Source organism: Microcebus murinus, chromosome 13 (assembly GCF_040939455.1).
Source record: "Microcebus murinus isolate Inina chromosome 13, M.murinus_Inina_mat1.0, whole genome shotgun sequence".
In the NCBI taxonomy this organism is placed as follows: Eukaryota; Metazoa; Chordata; class Mammalia; order Primates; family Cheirogaleidae; genus Microcebus; species Microcebus murinus.
Window position 1 is genome coordinate 75485761 of NC_134116.1, and position 23387 is coordinate 75509147.

Below are 23387 nucleotides of genomic sequence, written 5' to 3' on the forward strand. Positions count from 1 at the left end.
ACCTCACACTCCTGACCTCAGGCGATCCTCCAACTTCGGCCTCCCAGAGTGCCAGGATTACAGGTGTGAGACACCACACGGGGCCACCCATATGCATTTATAGTATTTTCATAGGTCCTTCAATATCTCCCATTTTCTAAGTTACCATATGTCTTGAAGTGCAACTAGATGGTTAATTTCATTGTAATCTATTGAAAGCAGATAGTCTTCTGTTTGATAGTATTGCTTAGGGCTTTTTCCTGCAAATAGCACTCTTTATTCAATATGCCAAATTATTTAAGATCATTTCTTTTAGGTTTAGCTAATGTCTTAAGGGCTGGAGGCCCATATAGTAACTGAGTAATTCTCTGATTGATTGACTTTTGTAGCTCTTTTTCCTGCCTCTATTAGGTCAAGACACTGAAATAAGAAGACAAAGTATAGCTGACAAAGCACATCCATTGGCTCCAAAAATAAATTCAAGATCTGGAAGCAAACTCTAAACCTTCAAAACTTGATTTTTCATCTTTAAAAAAAAGTTTTAAAATCCCTTACACTTTTTTAATCTGGGGGAAAAACCCTACAGAAATTCTATTTGAAAAATTAATAGTATGTTCTCATTCTTTAATAACATTCAAGGAGCTATAGTAAAACAAATTAAGTATACGTTCTTAAGCATTTATTATACATGAAGACACGTAAATTTCATTTGAAATCATTAGGTACATAAGTCCAATGAAGTATCACGGCATTTTTGTTTTGTTGAAATAGCAAGTCAAAATTTGGTGGATACTTAATTTCATGTGTGTGAAAAAATACATTTATCCAATTGTAGATTCCAGTGAAAGAATATATATTGCATAATTGCTCCATTTTTTCCAAAAGTAATCTTACTTGTTCAGAACATTTTTCACATTCTTGAACATGTGCATTCAAAGGATGTATGTAAGCCAGGGCACAGTGGTCCATGCCTATACTCCCAGCTACACAAGAGGCTGACACAGAAGGATCACTTGAGCCCAGGAGTTTGAGGCTGTAGTGCCTATGATTGTTCCCATGAATAGCCACTGCACTGCAGCCTGGGCAACAGAGCAAGACCCCATCTCTAAAAATAAATAAAACAAAAGAATAACAAAATGCAGAACACTGGGCGACATTTACCCATCCTCCTGATAAAGGGACAATGCCCAAAACAAAGGGCAAAATTAACCACTTCGGTACGGTGCTCACCGGCCACGAATCCTTGCCCACAGCCGGCACTCACAGTCCGCACGGTAGTGTGTGCTGTGCACTGACGACGAATCCGTTTTGCTCTTGTGTGATGAGGAAAGCTTTAAAGCACTGAAAGCTTGTTTTACTTTACAGGCAGCTTTACTTGTAATGTAAATATGAATAGGTAACATATATGTTTTCATTACCTTATTTTTAAATGTTCACAATTTTATTTTGATAAATGAAAAATTAGAAAAGTCATATCAGCTGTTGGCTAAAGTCGACGCTCAGCTGTGCTCCTTCATATCAGAGCTGTCAGCTAAAGTCGCTGTGCACGTTCATCTGTGACTGTCGACTATAGTCGATGCTGGTACCGAAGTGGTTAATGAAAAGTGATAAACCTATTATTTACATTTTGTAGAGTGAAAAAATGTGTTTAGTCAAAGTCATCCCACGAGTGCCAAACAGTGCTCAACTACATGCCAAACCCCCAATACTTCCACCAGGTGGTAAAACCCACCAACTCCTTTGTTCTCATATATATTTAAAAAGAGGCTGAATACAGAATTGGGTTGTACCCACAAAAGATATGCTTCTATCCCTTTTATCATTTTACTGTTAATAAATTCTAATCAAGCACTGTGATATTATGATTTGAAGCTTGGAATTTTTAGTCCCACTCAGCCTCCTCCATCCTCCAGGAAGGGGGAAGGGAGATTGAGTTAATAACTACATGAGGCCTCCCTAAAAATCCCTCTCTCTGCTTGTTCCTGGCAAATGCAAAAAACAAAACCCTGAAACTATGGGGTTCAGAACTTCTAGGCTGGTGAACATACAGAGATGCCTGGAGGGTGTTGCGCCTGACAGGGGCATGGAAGCTCTGCGCCCTTTCCACATACTTGCCCTACGCATCCCTTCCATCTGCTGTTCACCTGTATCTTATGTAATATGCTTTGTAACAAAGGAATAAATGTGAAGTTTCCCTGAGTTTCATGAGCTGTCCTAGCAAGTTACAGACCCCAAGGAGGAGGAAACATGGGAACCCTACTTTATGTCCAGTGGGTCAGAAGCACAAGTCACAACCTGGGACTTACAATTAGTTCCTGAAGTAGAGGCAGTTTTGTAGGACTGAGTCCTTACCCTGTGGGATCTGATTCTAATCCCGGGCAGTGTCAGAATTGAATTAATTTATAGATACCCTGTTGGTGTCCACTGGCTTGGTGTGAAGGGGAAAAATCTGGCATCAGAAGTGATTTATGGAGTGAATGTGAGTATAATAGAAGACTTGGTTTTTCCATTAGGTCAGGCACCAACCTGTAAACCCAAAGATTAGTACTTCACACACAAAACAGAGCCAAGTCTTGTCTTTAAAATACTAAACTAATTCTCCAACAAAATCATAGCATCTGAAAGAAAAAATGCCTAACTGAAAAAAGAGCCTGGTATCTCTAGGGAGTTAACTCAAAGGGACCTGTAACTGACTCTTACATCAAAGGTTCTTAACCCTGGAGAGTTTTTCAAAAATATACTTCTTGGGATCACTTCTGGCTAGTCCTATTGGAATTTCTGAGACTAAGACCCTGGACACTAAAATTTCTTCAAAAGATTCCCAGTTGATTCCTATATAAATCCAGGAATGAGGACAATTGGTATAAATGCAAAGAAGGTAAAGGAAGAAAAGGAGAGCAGAAGCAAAGATAATCAGAAAGTACGTGCTATTCCAGATTACCAATTTCTATATTTAAAGCATCAGAATGGCTGGGCGTGGTGGCTCAAGCCTGTAATCCCTAGCACTCTGGGAGGCTGAGGCGGGAGGATCACTCAAGGTCAGGAGTTTGAAACCAGCCTGAGCAAGAGTGAGACCCCATCTCTACTAAAAATACAAAGAAATTAATTGGCCAACTAAAAATATATAGAAAAAAATTAGCCAGGCATGGTGGTGCATGCCTGTAGTCCCAAATACTCAGAAGGCTGAGGCAGAAGGATCACTTGAGCCCAGAAGTTTGAGGTTGCTGTGAGCTAGGCTGACGCTATGGCACTCTAGCCCAGGCAACAAAGTGAGACTGTCTCCCAAAAAAAAAAAAAGCATTAGATTTTCCATTTAAACTATACTAATTTCATAGTACCTTCTATTGGTCAGGAAGAGTACCTATTATTCCTCGAACTAAGGTACAGAAATCTTCAGCTTCCTTAGTTAAAATCTATCTAGAAATAAGTGAACCTGCATCATTTCTACATTTTCTCATTATTTAAGAGTAAAGTGGGTTGGCAAATATTGTGTTGGTAAAGACGATTTTCAACTTAATAGGCGCAAAAGAGAAATCTTCAAGAAAAAGTGTCATTTGATTTATCTTAAGGTTTCTCAATCTCAGCACTATTGACTTTTTTTTTTTTGAGACAAAGTCTCACTCTGTCACCCCAGTGGTGATATCATCATAGCTCACTGCAACCTCAAACTCCTGACCTCCTTAAGTGATCCTCCCACCTCAGCCTCCCAAAGTGCTAGGTTTACAGGCATGAGCAACTGGGCCCACCACTAATGACATTTTGAACCAAATGATTCTTGGTTGCAAGGAGCAAGCTGTAGATGCAGAGAGTTTTAGAATATTCATTAGTAACTTTTAAGACATAAAACAAACTTTAATGTTCTCAACCAGCTACATGACCATAAATGGACTTCTCCCCGTCTTCCTCCCACTAGATGCCAGTTGCAACTCACTCCCAAAGTTAGGATTCCAAAAAATGTCTCTAGACATTGCCAAATGTTTCAAATCAGTAACTTATTTAATAAAAGATGCTACTAAAATATTGATAACCAAAATACATTTTTTAATTGTCAAAGATGACCCATTCACTAATGTTCTAAAAATCGTAAATTTTTCTATACCGGGTTCATAAAGAATACCTTACAAGAAAGAACCATGGTAAAAACTTATTTTTAAATAAATTACTATGGAATTAGCTCATGGATGCATAGTGTATACATAAATGTTCTAATAATTTTTTTAAAAAGTTAAGCATTTTGCGATATATAAATTAAAAACAAGGAAAAATTAGTTTGACTTTTAACACTGTTGCTTGGTAATACATTAAATACATATTAAGTCTATGAAGTACAACAGCTTAACCTACATTTGGTGACTGATTTAATTTTACACTTTAAAGATAAGACTAAAATCAAACCCTCTGAACTTATACTTTTCAACCTGAAAGAATCAGAGAATAGCTATAATTCTAAAATAGTATCAATATACTGAATATTATTCTTATGAGTATTAACGGACTATACTGAAACAAGATAAATATATTACATTCAATTTGAAGTGTTACCACTGAAATCAATTACAAATGTTTATTCTAAAAGATGCTATTATAAAGTTTACAGACTCAACTACTGATAATGGTTATTCAAAATTAAATTTATGGAATACATAGAAAATAGGATAGATTGAAATCTGTGGACCGTTTTATAATTCAGGAACAACATTTTTTTAAAGACATAGAAAGCTATTGTTTTAATATAAATTAGGAACTTTAAAATCATGTCCCTTCAGTGCTTTCAATTGTCACATGGCCATAAACCAAAGACCCAAATAAGTTCAAATAATCACTGATACAACTTTTGCAAAAATTCTCATGTCAGTACTTTTAATGTTGTATACATCAAATTACAGTAAAAAGACAACTATAAACAAGATGCAGCCCCTCTATTTTCACAAACAGCACAATGCATTACAGTAAACCGAGTTTATATTCCACCATCAAGTGTGGTTCTCCCATTATTTCACTTTGTGATGGATCTGAAAACAAACAAAAACAAACATTTTAAGAGTCTCCAAAAAAGATAAACTCAATGGTTTCACTTACATGAAAATCTAGAACAGCCAAAACTAATCTAAAGTGACAGAAAATAGACCAGTGAGTGCCTGGGGCTGGCGTGTAAGGACTGATTGCAAAAGGACCAAAGGAACTTTTGGGGGTGATAAAAACATTCTATATATTGATTGAGGGGACCCAGCTGGATGCATTTATTAAAACTCACAGAACTGTACACTTAAAAATGGGTGTACTCTATTGTATGTCAATTACATCTCAATATTACTGATTTAAAAAGAAAAAAAATCGACGAAAAAGTTTTCCTTTTTCAAGGTTTAAGTTTTCTTGTGGCTTCCCACATGACTATGGAAACAATCTTAATTTAATTTGCAAAAAAGTCTTACATGTATCATTTTCTGCTCTGTTGCATACACACAACATAAATCAGAATTCTAAAGCAAGGAAATCTTAAAAATCTTCAAACTCTTGTGTTTACAGATGAGTCAGACAAAAGTCTTATTTTAACTGTGATAATATATGCAAAAGAGCTTTCAAAATTAATACCAATGAATTAAGCTCACTAAAGACAAAGCCCTGAACTTTGTAACGAAATACACTATATGCAGGCATACCTGATCCTCTTCTTGCTGCCCTCAAGAAACCAACAAAAACAGTGATACTCTGGCTACTGCTGTGAGTATTGAACTGTCCTTTAGCAGTCTTGTGTCTTCTGCTAGCATCCATGAAACCATGGCAGGCTAATGTGCTAGTTTGTAAGATCTCAAACCTTTCAGAGTTCTTCAGCTGTTCTCAGGTTACAGACCATGAAAGACCCTGAACATATTATCTCTTCTGCCTGAAATATTCTTCCCTCTACTTGTAGCTCACCTAATTCATATCTCTTTTAGGAATCAACTTATGTGTCGTATTCCCAGAGGCACTTGCTTCTCCCAACCCAACAATACCCTTGTTATTCCTAAAACTTACCACAATTTATAATTACATTTGTGTTTTATCTGTTTAATGTTTGCCTCCCACATTAGAAAGCAGAGATGTTTAGTTCACTGCTTATATATTCAGAGCCTAGCCCAGTGCCTGACAGATATCTGACTGAATAAATGCTTAGTAAGTTCCTCTCCCTTTCTTTACATAGAATTACAGAAGATTTTTAAACGAATGCATTTTCATAACTAAAAGTTATGACTTTATAGACCTGAACTATCACCTTACTAGTTTTAAATAAAGTCTAAGTTCAATTGAAAAGCACAAGAATCCCAGCTTTTCCTGCCTTTAAAAAGTTCCCTCAAGGAAGATTCTAAAAAGAGGCTCACTAGACTTCTGTTATGTCCACAGCATTTCCTTACCGGACATCAGCAGCCAAGCAAAACTAATAAAACTCAATCCTGTTGAATTTTTCTATTTCTCCTACATTGCTGGGACATAATGAGCAGAGTCAGTACCAGACAGGATGACATTTGTTTATCTTTCTCAGGACCAGAAAAAATAGAGGATGCTGTGTGTATTATTTTTACTTGAAAGTCACCTCATACATGACACAACTATTCAGGGAATTTTGTTAAAAACGACAAGGTTCTTCTTTCCTACTCATCACCTATAGAAGTACAGAAATCATTGTCTGGAGGGACGCTTTTTGAAGAAAGATTTGCTCCAGTCATTTAAACACTACTCTACACACACACACACACACACATGCAAAACCCCAACAAACAAACAGTAGTCATCCCACAAGCATGAATACTGAAACAACTCTCACTGTTTTAGCCACCCTAAGAATACTGCATTAGATCGACACATCTGACTTGATGCTAGGACATGAAATGAATGACTACCATTACGTGAATGAAATGACTATACTATTAGAACTTTATAAATAATTTTTACTTTTAAGAACAGTTAAAGAACAGTTATTACCATTAAATTTTATCTTACTACATAGAATAAACACAAGTGAATCCAACTGCCCATAACCTCCATGAGGGCAAGAAGTTTCTCTGTCTTTGTTTGCTGCCATCGCCTTGAATATCACGGGGCTCCACATAAAGGTACTGAATGACCACTTACCATTAAGAATATCCTCAAATCCAATAGTCTCATCGTTACCCCTCAGAATATCCAGTGAAAGGTTTGAGCTCGGAAGAAATGGAAGACGCTGAACCTTTGGGGAAAGGATCAAAAGGGCAAGATTAGAAAAAACCCAGGAGGAAAAAATATAATAATATATAATGTAATTTCAGGTTTTATTTGAAAAAAAATTCACAAAACTAGGTAAAATATAATCAGTGAGGAAAAAAAAGCAATTCATATTTTAGACAGCAAATTTTTAAAACTTCCTCAAAACTAAACTCAAAGAATGTGAAGACAATGAACTTACATTTTATTAACACTTAATAATCACATCATGTTTGCACATACTTTGAGGCTTTGCTTCTGTCCAGAAAAACTACAGCACACAGCCATGTGATGAAATGTAAAATCCCAAAGCCTAACACCATACCTTGTTCCTGATATATATGGGATGATCAAATTCCTGAAGAAATTCCAACTCAGTGACAGCATTATTCTACTTAGTATACAGATTACTTCATTTTCTATGTTGTTTTGTACAGCTCATTGCACAAATGTAAGGTATAACCCTTTGAAGGCAGCAGTAACCAGAAATGCAGATCAAAGTCACTTGTGGAGCCTTTAAAAACACAACACCATTACAAACTGATGTGATCTTTTTTTGAAGATCACAATCTGCCATATATTAAATACATATACAGCAGACTGACTCCTAAGTGTAGTGGAGAAAACATAAGCTATAGAGGCAGAATGATTTAAATTCAAATTCCGACTCTATCATTTACCAATCATATGGCTCTGTGTAGGTTACCTGATCCATCTCAGCCTCAGTTTCCTCATCTGTGAAACAGGACTAATACCACCTTCCTATGAAAACTATAGCAAGATGTGAGGTAAAGTATGTACCCAGTATATTCATAGGCACATAGTTGGTATTCTATAAACTTTAATGTAGAAATTTCCAGTTTTTCTGTTCTTTGTTAGTTGTCCAGCAGTTATAATTGAAGTCAATGCAGGTAAATTTAGATACTGCCAAAAGACTATCAAAAGAGTAGCAGGTGGTCAGTGACTAAATGATATTAGCATTTTGAAAATAACCATACCTTTAGAATCTAAGGGGGCAGTTATGCTCAGATTTTATTCCTCCCCAAAATGTATTTAGACTAAAGATACTATTTTCAATTACTAATGGCCTACAGAGTTTTTTCAATCTTTATAGTGTGGAAAAATTTCTCTAGATCACTAACCCTAAAAAATAAAAAGAAAAAAGGAAATGGAAGAGGAGGAAGAGGAACAGAAATAGGAGCCTGTAAATTCAACCAAGCAGGAAAGGGTCTGGTAGTTAGATCAGAGGTACAGGAAGGCATCAGAAGCAGGGAGGAGCAGGCAGCAATTCTTGACAAGCAAGAATTGCTCAAGTATAGCAAAAAAAAAAAAAAGGTCAGAATTCTGGGCAAAGATTTTTGGATTAAATAATATTAGAAATTTAAGTCCAAAATTTGAGCATATAGTTGAAATCTGAGTAATACACAGTAAAATAAAAGGGAAGCTAACAATTTTTTGCCAAATATGTCATTTCATTTAATCTTCAGAATAACCCCATGCTGTTGTTACTGTTCACTCCATTTCACATTAAAAACAAAGAAAAAATCTGAGGTTCAGAAAAGTCTCCAACTTACTTATGTTTTTAAGACTAATAGATGATGAAGCCAAGATTCAGATCCAGATTACTCTGATTTAAAGCCATGCTATTTTAGAGTTTTATCTCTTGAAGAGAGAAGTACTCAATAGCTTCCAGAAGAGAGAAGAGAGAAGTACTCATAGCACTCATTGATGGCATTAATACAATTTATTGAATAAGACACAATTTTAGCCAATTCATGAACAGAGCCACATTAAGGAGTTGGGTTTTATTTTGAGGGCAAAGTGAGGTGAGTGGTATGATCAAACTTACGTTTTGCAAAGATTATTCTAGCTTGAGTGTTACGAGGACAGAAGGGGCAGCAGGGGTGAGTGTTGCAGTAATCAGATGAAGTATAGCAGGGGTGGGGAATCAATGTAGTAGCAATGGTGAGAAGATCAAGTAATACACTGGGTGACTTGTGGGAAGGGGGCAAGGGGCCCGGGTGAGGTGCTGGGTGAGATAACAAAGGCCAATGCGCCAATTTCTGCCTTAGACAGAAACCTATGCATACACGATAAGGAGTATGTGAGGAATAATGAGTTATTCTGTACTTGTACATGTGAAACTCTAATTGGAAAAGGATAGGTTTACAGCTCATGAGAATTACAACTTGGGAGTGATCAGCATATACATGATAACTAAAGCCACAATAACTAAAGCGTATATTCCTATACGCAGGAAATAGGGTGAGGAATGGACCAAATGGGGCCTAGCATTTTAGGGAACAGATATAAGGAACCTATACAGAGACACCTAAAAATAAGAGTTCAGAGAGGAGGAGGAGGACATAGGGAAAGTGTGGTCTTCTAAAAACCAAGGGAAGAAGGAGCTATTAGTATCAAATACTACAGAAAGATCAAGTAAAATGAGTCCCCATTGTTTTGTTGCTGTGATGGGAGATATACTATAGAAGGTTAAATGAATAGGAGGTAAAGTAGTACATAAAGCAAATGTAGACAACTTTTTCAAGAAGTTCAACCTGCAAAAAGCACATTCAATGAGAGAGAGGTTACTATAAAGGATTTGAGATTGATACAATTTTTGTTTTGTTTTAAAAGATAAGAGGTTCAAATATGTGTAAATGCTGCTGCCAAGACAGAAAAGAGAGAGCTATTAAAGATACCAGATATAGAAATGATCACCGACAAAGGGAATTTCCTGAAGTATTATGACGGGACAGAATCCAGAGCAGTGGTAAGGAGATAATTCTTACACATTGGGAAGGACATTTTCCAAGTACTTATTCCTCAGCAACAGGTATATAAGCTACATACAAACTGCATACCTGATACCTCCACTTGGATATTCCTAGAGTCATAAATTCAACATAACCCCCAAAACAGAAAAACATGAAAGTACATGCAGATAAGTTTTCAGGCACTGAGCCTGTAATTACGAGTTTTCCATTTAATGACTTTTTTTTTCTTCTATGAAGTAGGAATCAAGGTCATATCCTATAAAGGGGGAAAGTAGCATAAGTTGTAAGGGAGCAGGAAAGGTAAGGTTTGAATAGCTGCTATGAAAACAGATGTCCTCAGGACTAATATCAACACATATGGCACACATATATAACTGAGATTGATACACTCACCTGCTGCACTGCCTTGAATTCCATCTGTAATTTCAGTGGAGCAAATAGACCTTGTATGTTTCTCAGTGTGGAAAAATTCATTTTATCTTGGTTGAGCTGGAACTACAAAAGACAATGTAATTTTAAATGTTACACTGAATATTCTGTCTTTGAAACAGCAGTGACACATATATAACACAATACTTATATGAAGAATTTTAATATTCATAATAAAAACTAAGGATTTTTACTAATTTCTTCTGATAAATTTTAGGATAATTTTAGGATACATGTCTATATTTTATTCAGCATGCAAATATACTTCTTTTTTTTTTAATAGAGCCTGGATCTCACTATGTTGCCCACACTGGTCTTGAACTCTTGGCCTGAAGCAATCCTCCTGTCTTGGCCTTTCAAATTTTGAATTTACAAAACTAATAAATTAAGGAATGTTTTTCATATTTCAGAAGTATATTTATAAGGCATAATCATATTTCATGCTTTTGATTAAAAGTACTGCAAACCTGGGGTGCAAAGTATAATTTGAGATTCAGAAAATGTCACCTACACTGACTTAGAATTTCTAAGTATGAAAGTATATATTTCAAAGGATTTAGTAAAAGAAATAATCAGACCATTATACCATCCTGTTAATTTAACTATGATGTTTAAACTCCACTTTTTTTTCGGTAACTGACTCGAGGGGGAAAAAAAATCCCAAACTCTGAAAAGTCTATTCAATTTGTACTGGGTCTAAATCAATAATTTTTTTCTGGAATCACACTTTCAATAAGAATATTACATTTAAGAAACTTTGATTATAATTTAATGTATTTCAAGTAAACAGAATCAACTTGACTCATGGATTCTAAAACAGTTTCCCAAAATGGTTCTTAAAGATAGTGAATATGATATACAGATTGCTACAAAGATTTGTCTGAGCTAAGGTAATTATAATGAGGTAAAGTGACCTGTCATTATTTTTTATTACACTATACTCTTGATAAGATTTTTTTCTAACAGTAACCAACAAAATCATTTTGATCAAAAATCAATGGAGAAATTAGTGCCTATTATGAAAGTGTCTGATAATATGGTTTTAATTACTTTAGCTTGACACAGCAAAATTTTGATATAGTCATTAGGAAAAATCTGCAATAGTTTATTATGAGTATATGATCTGAATTTCTAAATAAAGGGTTTTCTTTAAATACTGAGATATCCTCATGATAAGTAAATATGATTTTTAAAGAAGTGGGGTTGTCCTATGTGGCTAGAATGTAGCGGCTATTCAAAGGTACAGCCTCAAACTCCTGGGCTCAAGTGAGCCTCCTGCTTCAGCCCCCTAGGCAGCTAGGACTACAGGTGCACATCACTACACCCAGGAATAAATACAATTTCATGAAGAAAAAAATTCCATTTTTATAAATTTTGATGAAAACATCCAACTCACATGTATCACATTGTAATGTGATATTAAATCCACAATTATCAATCAACATACAAATTAGCAACTATGTGCAAAATTAGGCTCTGTGGTGACATACAACAAAACAGAAGAAAGTGTATCCTGGAGGAGGTTGTACTCTAGTTGGGAAGCATTGCATACAGATCAGGGCTCCTTAACTCTTGGCACTACTGATGTCTTGGGTCAGATAAGTCTGTCTTGTGAGGCGCTGTCCTGTCCTATGCATTGTGGGATATTTAGCAGCATTCCTGGCTTCTACCCAATAGATACCAGTATTAACAATACTCCAACCCCCACCACATCATTTGTGACAACCAAAAATATCTTTAAACATTGCCAACTATCCGCTGGGTAGGGGGCAAATTCCTCCCCTAGTTGAGAACCACTGATACAGATGATGACAGTCATCTTCCATCACTATCAACACTGCAGCTCCCAATCATGGAGAGCTACTAGAGGCCAGCAATATGTCAAGAGATGAACTATTTCTAACTCCATTTTACAGATGAGGAGACTAAGATGTAAAGAAAATTAAGCAATTTACTCAACTTTACATAATAAGTGTGGTGCCTACATAGTTCAACTACACAACCCACGCTAAAGGACTTATAATAGATAGTAAGTGGTATAGAATTTTAAGAAAAACTGCCATTAGCTGGTTAAGTGATTAAGGAAGAACAGAGGCAGTAGGTATAAGCTGAGTCTCAAAAGGTCTGTTTTTAGAGTCTTCACCATTCTGGCCAGTCTCACTCAGATTTGTCAAAATTTCTCTTAATATGTATTGCTGACAACTGAACCAATATTTCAAAACTACTGGCCAGCCATCTTATTAATAAAGTTCAAGATTACATTAACCATTCTTTTTAATAGCTAAAGACTTATACTGAGTATACAGTCAATTAAATTGTCAAATATTACATATCAAGTCAGGTTTACCCTACCTAAATGTGTACAATTCATTTTTGCAACTCAAATGCAGAACTTCATGTTCACTTCTATAAATGTTTTTCTGAAAGTTTTGGCCTAGCCTTCTGGTCTATTTTGTTGTTGTGATATAGTTCAATTATTTACCAAAATGAACTATCTTTATCAACTTTGTCTTCTAAAAACCTAATTTATATGTTTTCTATGGTTATTCTCATATCTTTGAAAAATATTTAACCTCCTAAGTGTTCATCTTACTACCTAAAATGTAAGTAGAGGCCCAAGATCCCTACCAACATATCTCCTCTAAATTGACAATTCCCTAATCATTGCTTTCTGGGTATAGTTATCAACCACATACAATTCACCCTACACTACTTTCACTTTGCCCATAATCTACCATCTAAGCCTCAAGCTTATCCCTTGTCAGATAATTTGGTCCCTTCACTGATTCATTTGGTAATTTAATAAAAGAACAAACTAAGACTAATTTGCTAGGAGCTCACAGAGTTGCTGGTGATCATCATTTACTTTATTAAATGCTCACGGTCCTCTACTCAATAGTCCACTTAAGAACCGTGTCAGGGGCCAATGTTACCACAAACAATCTTACCTTTTAGTTAAATCCCTTTTAGAAAAGTAGACTATTTATCCATCTTCAGTCTACAGGCAATTTTCATTTCTCCCATTATTTCTCAAAGATGATCAACTATGCTTTTATAATCATACTCATATGCTTTTCGGTCTACTCTGGGCTGTCAATTTCGGAGCCAGAAACCTGAATGCAATCAAAACAACTGGAAGCTCTTCATTTTCTCATCTTACTTGTCATAATTATATCATTTGTCTACTCTTATAGAAAGATCTATCCCCTTGTTAATGAGAAAGCAAAAAAATTTTTTAAATGAAATCAGTTTTCTGTTACCTAATAACATCTACCACCTTCCCCAAGTAGTGAGAAGCCTTTATCTTCTCTCTGTTAATGCTTATTTAAGAAGGCTTCAAGTTGTTTCTAGAAGATCTGTACATGCCATCCCTTCCTTGGAAGTGACCTTTCTCCACCTAGTTACTTGATGGCCTAAAACTGCCCAAATGTTCCCTCCTCTATAAAGTCTTCCAAAAGCCTTAAGCACTTAGGTGCTTGACCCATCCTTGGTCCTCTCTAGCACTTTATGAAGCCTCCTCTTGTCCACTGCTTGTCTTTCCCATCAGATTTTAAGTTCCTTAAGGATAGGGGTTATATCATACTTATCAGTGTACCTACTGTGCCTAATTGATATGCCCCTCGGTAACTTGGAAATGCAGGGCTTGAGAAAATTGTCAAGGCTAGGGGTATGGACTTGGAGATTTAACAACAAAAACGGTAGGGAAAAATATAAAAGAAAACAAGATTATCAAATGACAAAATAACAAGAATGGAGAAATGGATCAACCTTTAGACATACGCATAAAAGACAGTAAAGGATGTGTAGACAGGGAGCTTTAGTGAAACAGTATAATGATAATTTGAAAGCCTATAAGGAGACTGACACAAGTAACATACTCACATTTTTTTCTGATAATTCAAGAGGATGACTAGGCAAAAGTTCATTTTTCACACAGGAAAAACTGGAAAAAAAATTAAAAGGGCGATTAACTATCACTCAATATCCACAGCTCAAAATCATATCTATTAAGAGTGTGATTTACAATGGAATGGCATGAGGAGTTTTTATGAAGAGATGAAAAATGGTACTGTATCCTGACTGTGGTGTTATAGGAATTGATACACATGTTAAAATTCATAGAGCTATTCACCAAAATGAAAAAGAGTCAAATGCACTGTATGATAATTGCTCAAGAATGCATCTATTATGGTGGTGGTCAAGACTCCAATCACTAGAGAGAACCTTCCAAAACCTGGTGCTAAATGATGCCCCAAACCTAGAAGAAATTTAATAAACATATGTGTATTACTATAACTCTGATGAGATGCTTCTAACACTATATAAAATACTTAAGCCTTTTCCCTACAGGTCTATGACATACTCAATATTTAATATATCTTTAATAAACATGTTAAAGCATTTACTAAACACCTCTGTGCAAAAGTACTGTTAGGCGATGCACAGCTAGAACCAGGCCACTGGTCTTTTATCACTCTAGATATATACAGATGACTATCTTATTGTCCAAATCTGGATTTGAAAGCTGAAAGAAACCTTAGAAATCCTGCCACGATCATTTATTGAATATTGTCTTTGTATAGAACATTATCCAATAAGTGGGACTTGAAAATTGTCCTGCTCGTGGCAATCTTACAGTTCAATCAGGAAAAAAAGAAAAAGGAACACTACATGTGAAAAAATATCATCAGGTCTTAGTTACTGCCTACCCAGTGAATCTGATTATACTACAAATCAAATTATATCTCCAATTCCACAGGCTATATACTGCATCTTTTACTATAAAATTGAAAGTCCATAATGAGAAATTATGTCTGTACCCAGACACCAGCATTCAAATGCCACTCTAATATAATAACACTTTAAAATTAGATATAAAATTTAAAAATTCAGAATACAGATGTTTATAGAGGGAAAGGCATTATTCTTATTTGATTAAGCAGAAAAGTGACCAGACAGGAAGGACTAGTGTAGCAGAAACTGAGACTTAAACATACAAAAACATAAAGGAAAACACAGAAAGGGGCATAACTGCATGTTAAAGCTAGAAAAGAAAACCACCAGCAGTCCACACTTACTGAGTACTTCCAATGTCAGGTACCATTTTAAGTATTTGGTATTACTTCATTATTCCTCAAAATGAGATATATACTATTATTGGCCCTATTTTATAGATAAAGTCACTATCTTTGGAGACATAAAGCAATTAAGTAACTTGCCCAAAGGGACACACAGCCTTTACTAAATAGCACAGCCAGGATCCAAATCCAGGCAGCCTGAGTCAAGAGTCCATCCTTTTAACTGCTATGTTCTGGTGCCTCCCCCAAAAAGGTGAATTACTCCAATAACTTAAAAAAAAAATAAGGAAGCAAATGGCTCTCCAAGTTATCAGTAACAATAATAATAATAATAATAATAATAATAATAATTCCTATCAAACCATGCTAATGGCTACCATTGCCTAGGAGCAGGCGTTCTCAAACTACAGCCTATGGGCCACATGCCGCTTGCCTAGGACATTTATCCAGCCCACCAGGTGTTTTTTTTTTTTTTTTTTTTTTTTTTTTTTTTGTTGTTTTTTTTTTGAGACATTTTTCTATTTTTTTTTTTTTTTTTTTTTTTTTTGAGACAGAGTCTCACTCTGTTGTCCAGGCTAGAGTGAGTGCCGTGGCGTCAGCCTAGCTCACAGCAACCTCAAACTCCTGGGCTCCAGCGATCCTTCTGCCTCAGCCTCCCAAGTAGCTGGGACTACAGGCATGCGCCACCATGCCTGGCTAATTTTTTATATATATATCAGTTGGCCAATTAATTTCTTTCTATTTATAGTAGAGACGGGGTCTCGCTCTTGCTCAGGCTGGTTTTGAACTCCTGACCTCGAGCAATCTGCCCGCCTCGGCCTCCCAAGAGCTAGGATTACAGGCGTGAGCCACCGCGCCCGGCCTCACCAGGTGTTTTTGCTGCAGCTGCCTGTCCTGCTTAGCAGCCAACTCATCCAGGGCCCACAGTGCACACTCTCCAATGGTCTGAAGGACAGTGAACTGGCCCCTTGTTTAAAAAGTTTGAGGATCCCTGCCTAGAAGGATGCCCTACTCTGGGAACCTACCACTCTGAGAAGATGCTTCTTCTAAGCCTCTTCCCCTCCTGCTGCCTAACCCATCTAAGGTATATTACTTCCATCTACCAAGTTAAAAATACATTTATAGTCTTATGAGGAATATTATGAAAAATAATTCACAGAAAACATTTTATAACAAAGTTGAAGTTACAACTCCCCCATATACCCTTTCCGAAGAAGATCGTGACTTTCAAAAGGTCCACTTGCTGAAAGTTCAGTAACTGGAATACTGTCCTTTAGCTGAGATCCAAGTCCTCTGGCATTCTACAATACAAATAAAAAACACTATTAAACATCAAAAAAATTTAAACATATACACCCCCTCAGGCACCTATGTCAAAAATACTGTTTAAGCACTAGAGAGAAAAGATAAGGTGTCTCCCTCAAAGAACTGACAAAGTAGACAGTTACAATAAGCCTTAAGCACTATGATAGAGGGACATACATGGTACAATGAGTAATACCAAATTTGTGACTGGGAAGGATTTCTGAGCTGATCTCCGGGGGTTTGGGGGGTTGTTTTTTTTGGAAACAGAGTCTCACTGTCACCCAGGCTGGAGTACAGTAGTGTGATCATAGCTCCTGCAGCCATGAGCTCCTGGGCTGAAGAGATCATCCCACCTCAGCCTCCCAAGTAGCTGGGATTACACGTGTGTGCCACCATAGGTGGCTAACTTTTAACATTTTTTGTAGATACAGGGTCTCACTATGTTGCCCAGGCTAGACTTGAACTCTTGGCTTCAAGTGATCCTCCTACTTGAGGATCAGCCTCTCAAAGTGCTAGGATTACATATGAGCACACCATACCCATCCCTGAGCTGATCTCTTAATGCTGTCAAATGGAAAGACATTCCAGGAAAAAAGAAATAGCATATTATGTAGCATCTTCAGCAAAGAAAAAGAAAAAAAAAAAAGATATAATATGGATAAAGGCATGAAAATATAAATGAACAAGTTATAAATAGTTTGAGATAACTGGCTAAATACTTGTATAAGTAGGCAGAAGTAAAGGCTGCCAAAATGGAAAAATAAAGTCTTACATGCAAAGAAATCTGAGTTTTAGCCTATGAAGGGATATAGCATGATCAGATTTGCTTTCCCTGGAAAGCTCTCTCCCTTAGGTTAGAATGTTTAGCACAGAATGAACAAGTAGAAGACAGAATCCTTAGAGACAAGGAAGAACAAAGAAATGGGATTAAGAACAGGACAGCTAGGAAAAAACGTTAGGAAAAAAGATAATTCATAAATTGTTTAGTTTCTTTCTTTCCTTTTTTTTTAATATTAGAGACAAGGTCTTACTATGTTGCCCAAGCTGGATTTGAACCTCTCGGCTCCAGCAAAGCTCCTGCCTCAGCCTTCTGCGTAGCTGGGATTATAGGAATACACCACTGACTGCCCCCAGTGAAAAGTGTTTGGTTTCCATAAGAGAAGGGCATTATCTATAAAAGCTAAAAGTATCTAATCAGAATACTATAAAAGAAAACAAAAACCAAAAAGAAGAGACAGTGCATTTAGTACAGATATATTGTCACCCTACACAGTTATACTATGAAAACATGCAATCACCAAATCTTAGGCACCTATTATGTGTCAGGTACTCTGGTAGGTGCTGTAGATGCATGTCTACCTCTCATGGCTTCATCTAATGAACATATATCAAATGAGCAAATAAAATAGTAAGTGTTACAACAGATAAAGCACAAAATGCTAACTTAAATCACTTGTTGTAAACATCCCTGCAATTGTATAAAAACGTAAAACATAAAATAGCTACAGGTAGTTTGGTATCTAATCTTAATACTACTCTAATAGAAACTATTCTGAGAAACCAGAATAGTTTGATTTATTGATTTCTTAATATATTTGTACATTTTATTTCATCAGGTACTTTCTCCTGTCTGGGATTTCTTCATTCTACCACTCTAGCACAGGCTCTCACACAGGAATAATTAGCACTCTACTGGGTCTTGCTGCCTTAGACTCCCCCATTGTCCAATTCTGCGTATCAAGGTTTTCCTAAAATGTACAACCTTTCCCACCAAAACTGCTATAAAATCTTTCATAGGTTCATCAATGTTTGAAGAATAAAGTCCGGAGTCCTTAACCTGGAAGTGAAGAACCTGCCAGCAAAGCACACCACCTCTTTGGCCCTGTTTACTCATTTGCACCAGGTAGCTGAACTCCTTCCAGGACTACAGACACTCATTAACTTATGATAGGGTTACTTCCCAATATAACTATCACAAGTTGAAAATACCAAAAGTTAAAAATATATTTAACATACCTAACCTACTGAACAACAGAGCTTAGCCTAGATTACCTTAACTATACTCAGAACACTTACATCAGCCTACAGTTGGGCAAAATCATCTAATACAAAGCCTATATTATTGTTTTAAAAAAAGTTGACTATCTCATGTAATTTATTGAATACTGCACTAAAAGTGAAAAATAGAATGGCTTTATGGGTACTAGAAGTAGTCTCTACTGAATGCAGTCCCTACTGAATGTATCACTTTCACAATATTATAAAATCTAGAAAAACAGTTAAGTTGAACTATCATCAGTTGGGGACCCTCCATAGAGCCCTATGATTGTAGCTTTCCAAATGTATCTACCTTCTGCTTCTTTCCTACATGGACATTCTCCTCCAGCTACACTGCTTTAGTGTAAAGTGAAAGAAAAAGTTTCTTCTATGCACAAAGAAAAGGGGAATACTGACCTCTGGGTTTTATTGTTAGTCATTTTTCCAATTTCCTTTTGTAAAATATGAGGGCCAGTAATTTAATGCTCCAATAAAGTAGCAGAGAAAAACAAATCTACGAAAACCTAGTTACCAGTTACACTTCAGAGTGTTTACAAAACTTCTTTACAACGATTAGCAGTATTTACCAACAGAAGCTTTCTAGATTTGGATAGATGGCCTACCAGCATTAACTGATCAGAGTCGGTGGCAATGGTAACTCAGGAGGCTTCCCAAATATCACAACTTTTAAGATAAAGAGAAAGAGGAGGGGTGTAAGAGGGAAGGGGGAAAGGCCCTAACAACACTGACAAATTAGGAATAACTGCATCATTATTTTTTTTTTTAATCTACGACACCTGGCATACTACAAGTTCTCCACACCGTTTGCAGAGTAAAGCTTAGCTATATAAATGCGACCTATAGTTGTGGGTTGGTTATTATGCACTCGCAAGCGGGTGGCGGTGTGGAGTGAGGGCTCTGGGCTCCTAGAGGTTACCCCTTTCGGGACAGGGGTCGGCGGCGCCACCCCACGGAACGTTGCACTTTCGGGTTTCCCTTTCCAGCTCCGCGCCAACTATGGGGAAGGGGCCCAAGCTGCTAGGAAGATTGGGGAAGAAAAGGCGCAAACCGAAGAAGAGAAACGGGATGAAGCTGAACCTCTGCTTGTAGGACCAGTGTCGGAGCCGGGCCCTGGCTTCAATCACAAGCCGCCCCTACCCAATGACTCGACAGATCATGGCGCCCGAGGCCGGCTTCATGCCCACGCCGCCGCCGCCGCCGCCGCCACCCAGGGACGGACTGGGAGGCCGCGGCCTGCTCCTGCCGAGCCTCGGTCTCGCGCCCGCCTGGAATTCGGGCCGCCCGGGGACTCACTCACCATCTTCAGACGCTCTGCAAACAGCTCCTCAGCCCAGTTACCGTCAGCCGACCCCGCCGCTTACTTCCGTTTCCGGGGGCCGCCCTCCACATCCGCCGGAAGTGCGTCCGTCCGGGCGAGGAAGGAAGGAGGGCGAAGGGAGGCGGGAGGGAGCTGCGCGGGTCTGCGGCTCCCACGCTTGCAGTCCCGAGGGACCCAGGGCCAAGGGCATAGTAGGGGTGTGGGCTGGGAGGAGGGAGAGATGTGCCGGAGGGGAGGAAAGACGTGGACTCGGCTTTTTTAATAAACGTCTACTGTTTTTACAGCATTTTAAGATGTGCGTTGTGCTTTTGTAGCTACATTGCCTTATTTAACACAGAACCTCTCTGGTAGGTATTACATTTTACAAAAGGGTAAACGAGGCCTAGATAGTTTGAGTGATTTGCCTAAGATCGTTTAGCTAATAAGGCAGAAGTGGGACTCAAAGCTTTGTCCATTTATTTTTATGTTTTAAAATATAGAACACCTGAGGCCTGCCATGTTCAGAACCCTGTGCTGAGGCTAAGGAAAGAAAAAAGGATCAGGCTGGCGCGGTTCCTGGGCTAGAGGAGCGGGAGTACTTCAAGGGATGGGGGGATAGTGACGACTAAGTAAATGTGATCATGACTGACGTATACTGGGCTCTTAGGACTGCATATCAACACAATTCTAAGTGCTTTGGATGTGTTATTTCTAATCTTCTGAATAACTTTATGAAGTAGGTACTACTATTACCCCAAATTTTACAGGTAAGAAAACCAAGACATAAAGAGGGTAAGTAGAGACCTAGTCTGAGTCCATAATCCATGGTCATGACACTATCCTGTATTGTCTTCCAAATATAATGTGATAAAATAGCTTTCTGCTTTGCCACCATATAATGGAGACAACTTAAGGAACCCTTGGACTGTTAGCTAAAGGATAAGAGTGAACTAATTTGGGGGTAGTAGGGCATATAAAAGAACATTACTAGCAGATCTGCTTCTGCAAAAAGCAAACTGCCCAGAGCAGGTGTGAAGGGGATGCAGTCGTAAGCATGGAGTTGCTAGAAACAGGAGAAAAGGTTTGGTAGAAAATGTGGTAAAGAAAAAGTCCTGAACTTTTCGGGAGGAGGAGTGCTATAACTGGAATTCTGATTACCACTGTTAATAGTGATGGGGTGAGAGGGACTGGTGGTGGCATTATAAGAGCAGAAAAATTGAAAAGTCACCATGGAGAATGTACTTGCAGATCAGTAAGATGAATTAAAAGAGCCTCTCAGAACCATAAAGAACATTAGGGAAGGTGAGGAGCATCAATTTGTAATGGGCTAGATCAACACAGTTTCACTGTGTTCTGCAGAATTCTCAGCAACACATGGGTAGATGAAAAAAGTTCACAAAGCAGACAACATAGAGTAAGCAGGATAAGGGTTCTAGGGGACTCTCGAGTATGAGGGAGTCAGAAAGGCAAAGAAAATGATGAGGAAGGAATACAAGGATGCCCTCCTAGGGCACCTGCTGTCTAGTCTTCTAACACCCCTTTGTATTGAAAGCTCTTCACTTGCTATTTCTCTAGATAGCAAGCTCCTTGCAGGTGGGGACTATAATTTGTCTACCTTTAAACACCCACTCCCTGGCATGACATTTGTTGAATGCTTGTTGTTGAACATAGTCAGAAACTCCCTTCCAGCATGCAGGCTGGTAATGAGACACAGGTGAGATGACAGTGAATGAATACAGCCAGGCAGAAGCTGAGGCTGGTTAGAAGAGACGGAAAAGCACGCTGAGTTGAAAAATGGCCGTGGCTTGGGTTGAATCCTCATCCCTGCAAAGCTGAGAAAGAGTGGTGTGAAGCAGGGGGCTACACTTGTAAGAAGGGCTTGAGTGGTCATGTAAACTAGCAAGCAGCTTGTGGGGAGCAAGAGGCTGTGTGGACACTTTCCTTGGGTTAGAGAAAGTAGGAGGAAGAGTAGATGCCACTGACAAGCTTTTAGGGAAGGTGGCATCTATGAGAAAGCTAGGTTTGGCTTCCATAAGGGCTAAGATGTGGAAAAGCGAATGTGTGGCAAAGTAAAAAATACTGGGAAGTCTACTTGCGTGTTCCAGGGGGCATAGTGGAAAGGGTTAGAGCAGAGGAAAGTAGAAATCTCAGGGGCTGGGCGGATCATGGGAAAGCAGAGTTCATAGGGTGGAGGGGTCAAGGTTCCTTAAGCCCCTCATGAAGCCTATGCACACTTTAGAGTAACCTTTAACCCTTGGTCACACTGACTAACCTAGTTCCACGTTTATCTCTTTCCTCCCATAAACTCCTAAAGTCAGGGGCTATGCCTTAAAATCAATTGTATGGAAATAATAGAAAGCACTTTATAAGTGTTCATTGGAAGAAGAGTGTGGGAATGAAAGGATGAATGGACAGTTGGGCCTCATAGGCGAGACTAACTAGTCTGGTTGGGAAATTGGTGATCTAAGAGAATGTACTTGGAGTTGTTTCCAGAAGCAGCCCCCTTGGCCTAGAGCCTGACCTACCCCCCACAAAGCTCAGCACTGTAAGCCAAGGCTCTACTCCTTGCCTGGTTCCAATTATACATATATATCCTTTCCCCCAGGGCTAGACTCAACAAAAACTGGCATCCCACCACACAGTCTGCAATCTGACATCCACCAACATCAAGAATCACAGATGTGTGTGTGATTGGATGAAAAGTATTAATGCATGGATGTGCCAAGCCCTCTTCTTGCTAGCTCCTGGTTCTGGTCAGGCCTGCTTGGTCTTTTTCCCTCCCAGTCTCTGAGTACAGTTCTTCTCAGCTGATTGGATTCTTTTGGGCTTCAAAAGCAGAATCAGTGGATTTGAAGAGGGCCTGGCAGCAGGGACTGGTGGTATTGGTGTTCCTTCAGAGTTTAGAATAGGAGAAGCACAAGAACTCCTTTGTTGGAGAGAGATGAGAGGGAAAAAAAATTAGGGTAAAAAGTTTGGAAAATTTTCCCCAAGGTTCCTTATAATTAGAATATTGTATGGTGCTATAAGTTTCAGAAACTTTACTCTCCTTCAAGGTTGGGGGAGAGAGTTCATGTGAGGAGGTGGTATAAACATTAACCAATAAAAAAATTGACTAGGTTTCAGATGATCTGAAAAGGATCTATAAATTATAAATAATACATCCAAATCTTCTGGCCAGGTACAGTGGCTCACACTTGTAACCCTAGTACTTTGGGAGCCTGAGGTAGGAGGATTGTTTGAGCCCAG

General features: G+C 38.1%; 1 protein-coding gene across 1 annotated transcript; it reads right to left on the minus strand.

The window, feature by feature from the left end:
• Window positions 1–4811: 4811 nt before the first annotated feature.
• On the minus strand, window positions 4812–20336 carry POMP (proteasome maturation protein). Its single transcript, XM_012742306.3, has 6 exons — window positions 20142–20336; window positions 16685–16782; window positions 14286–14346; window positions 10368–10469; window positions 7090–7183; window positions 4812–4991 (listed from the first exon to the last, which is right to left on the minus strand). Exons 1-6 carry the CDS (start codon window positions 20142–20144, stop codon window positions 4924–4926), a joined length of 426 nt encoding a protein of 141 aa, XP_012597760.2. The 5' UTR covers window positions 20145–20336; the 3' UTR covers window positions 4812–4923.
• Between the last annotated feature and the right edge of the window lie 3051 nt (window positions 20337–23387).

Excerpts from the sequence above, each read along its gene's own strand:
- POMP (XM_012742306.3), bottom strand. Across the intron at positions 10,470-14,285 it reads TTGAATTATCAGAAAAAAAT|TTCCAGCTCAACCAAGATAA; the intron begins GTGAGTATGTTA and ends TGTCTTTTGTAG. Across the intron at positions 4,992-7,089 it reads ATTTGAGGATATTCTTAATG|ATCCATCACAAAGTGAAATA; the intron begins GTAAGTGGTCAT and ends GTTTGTTTTCAG.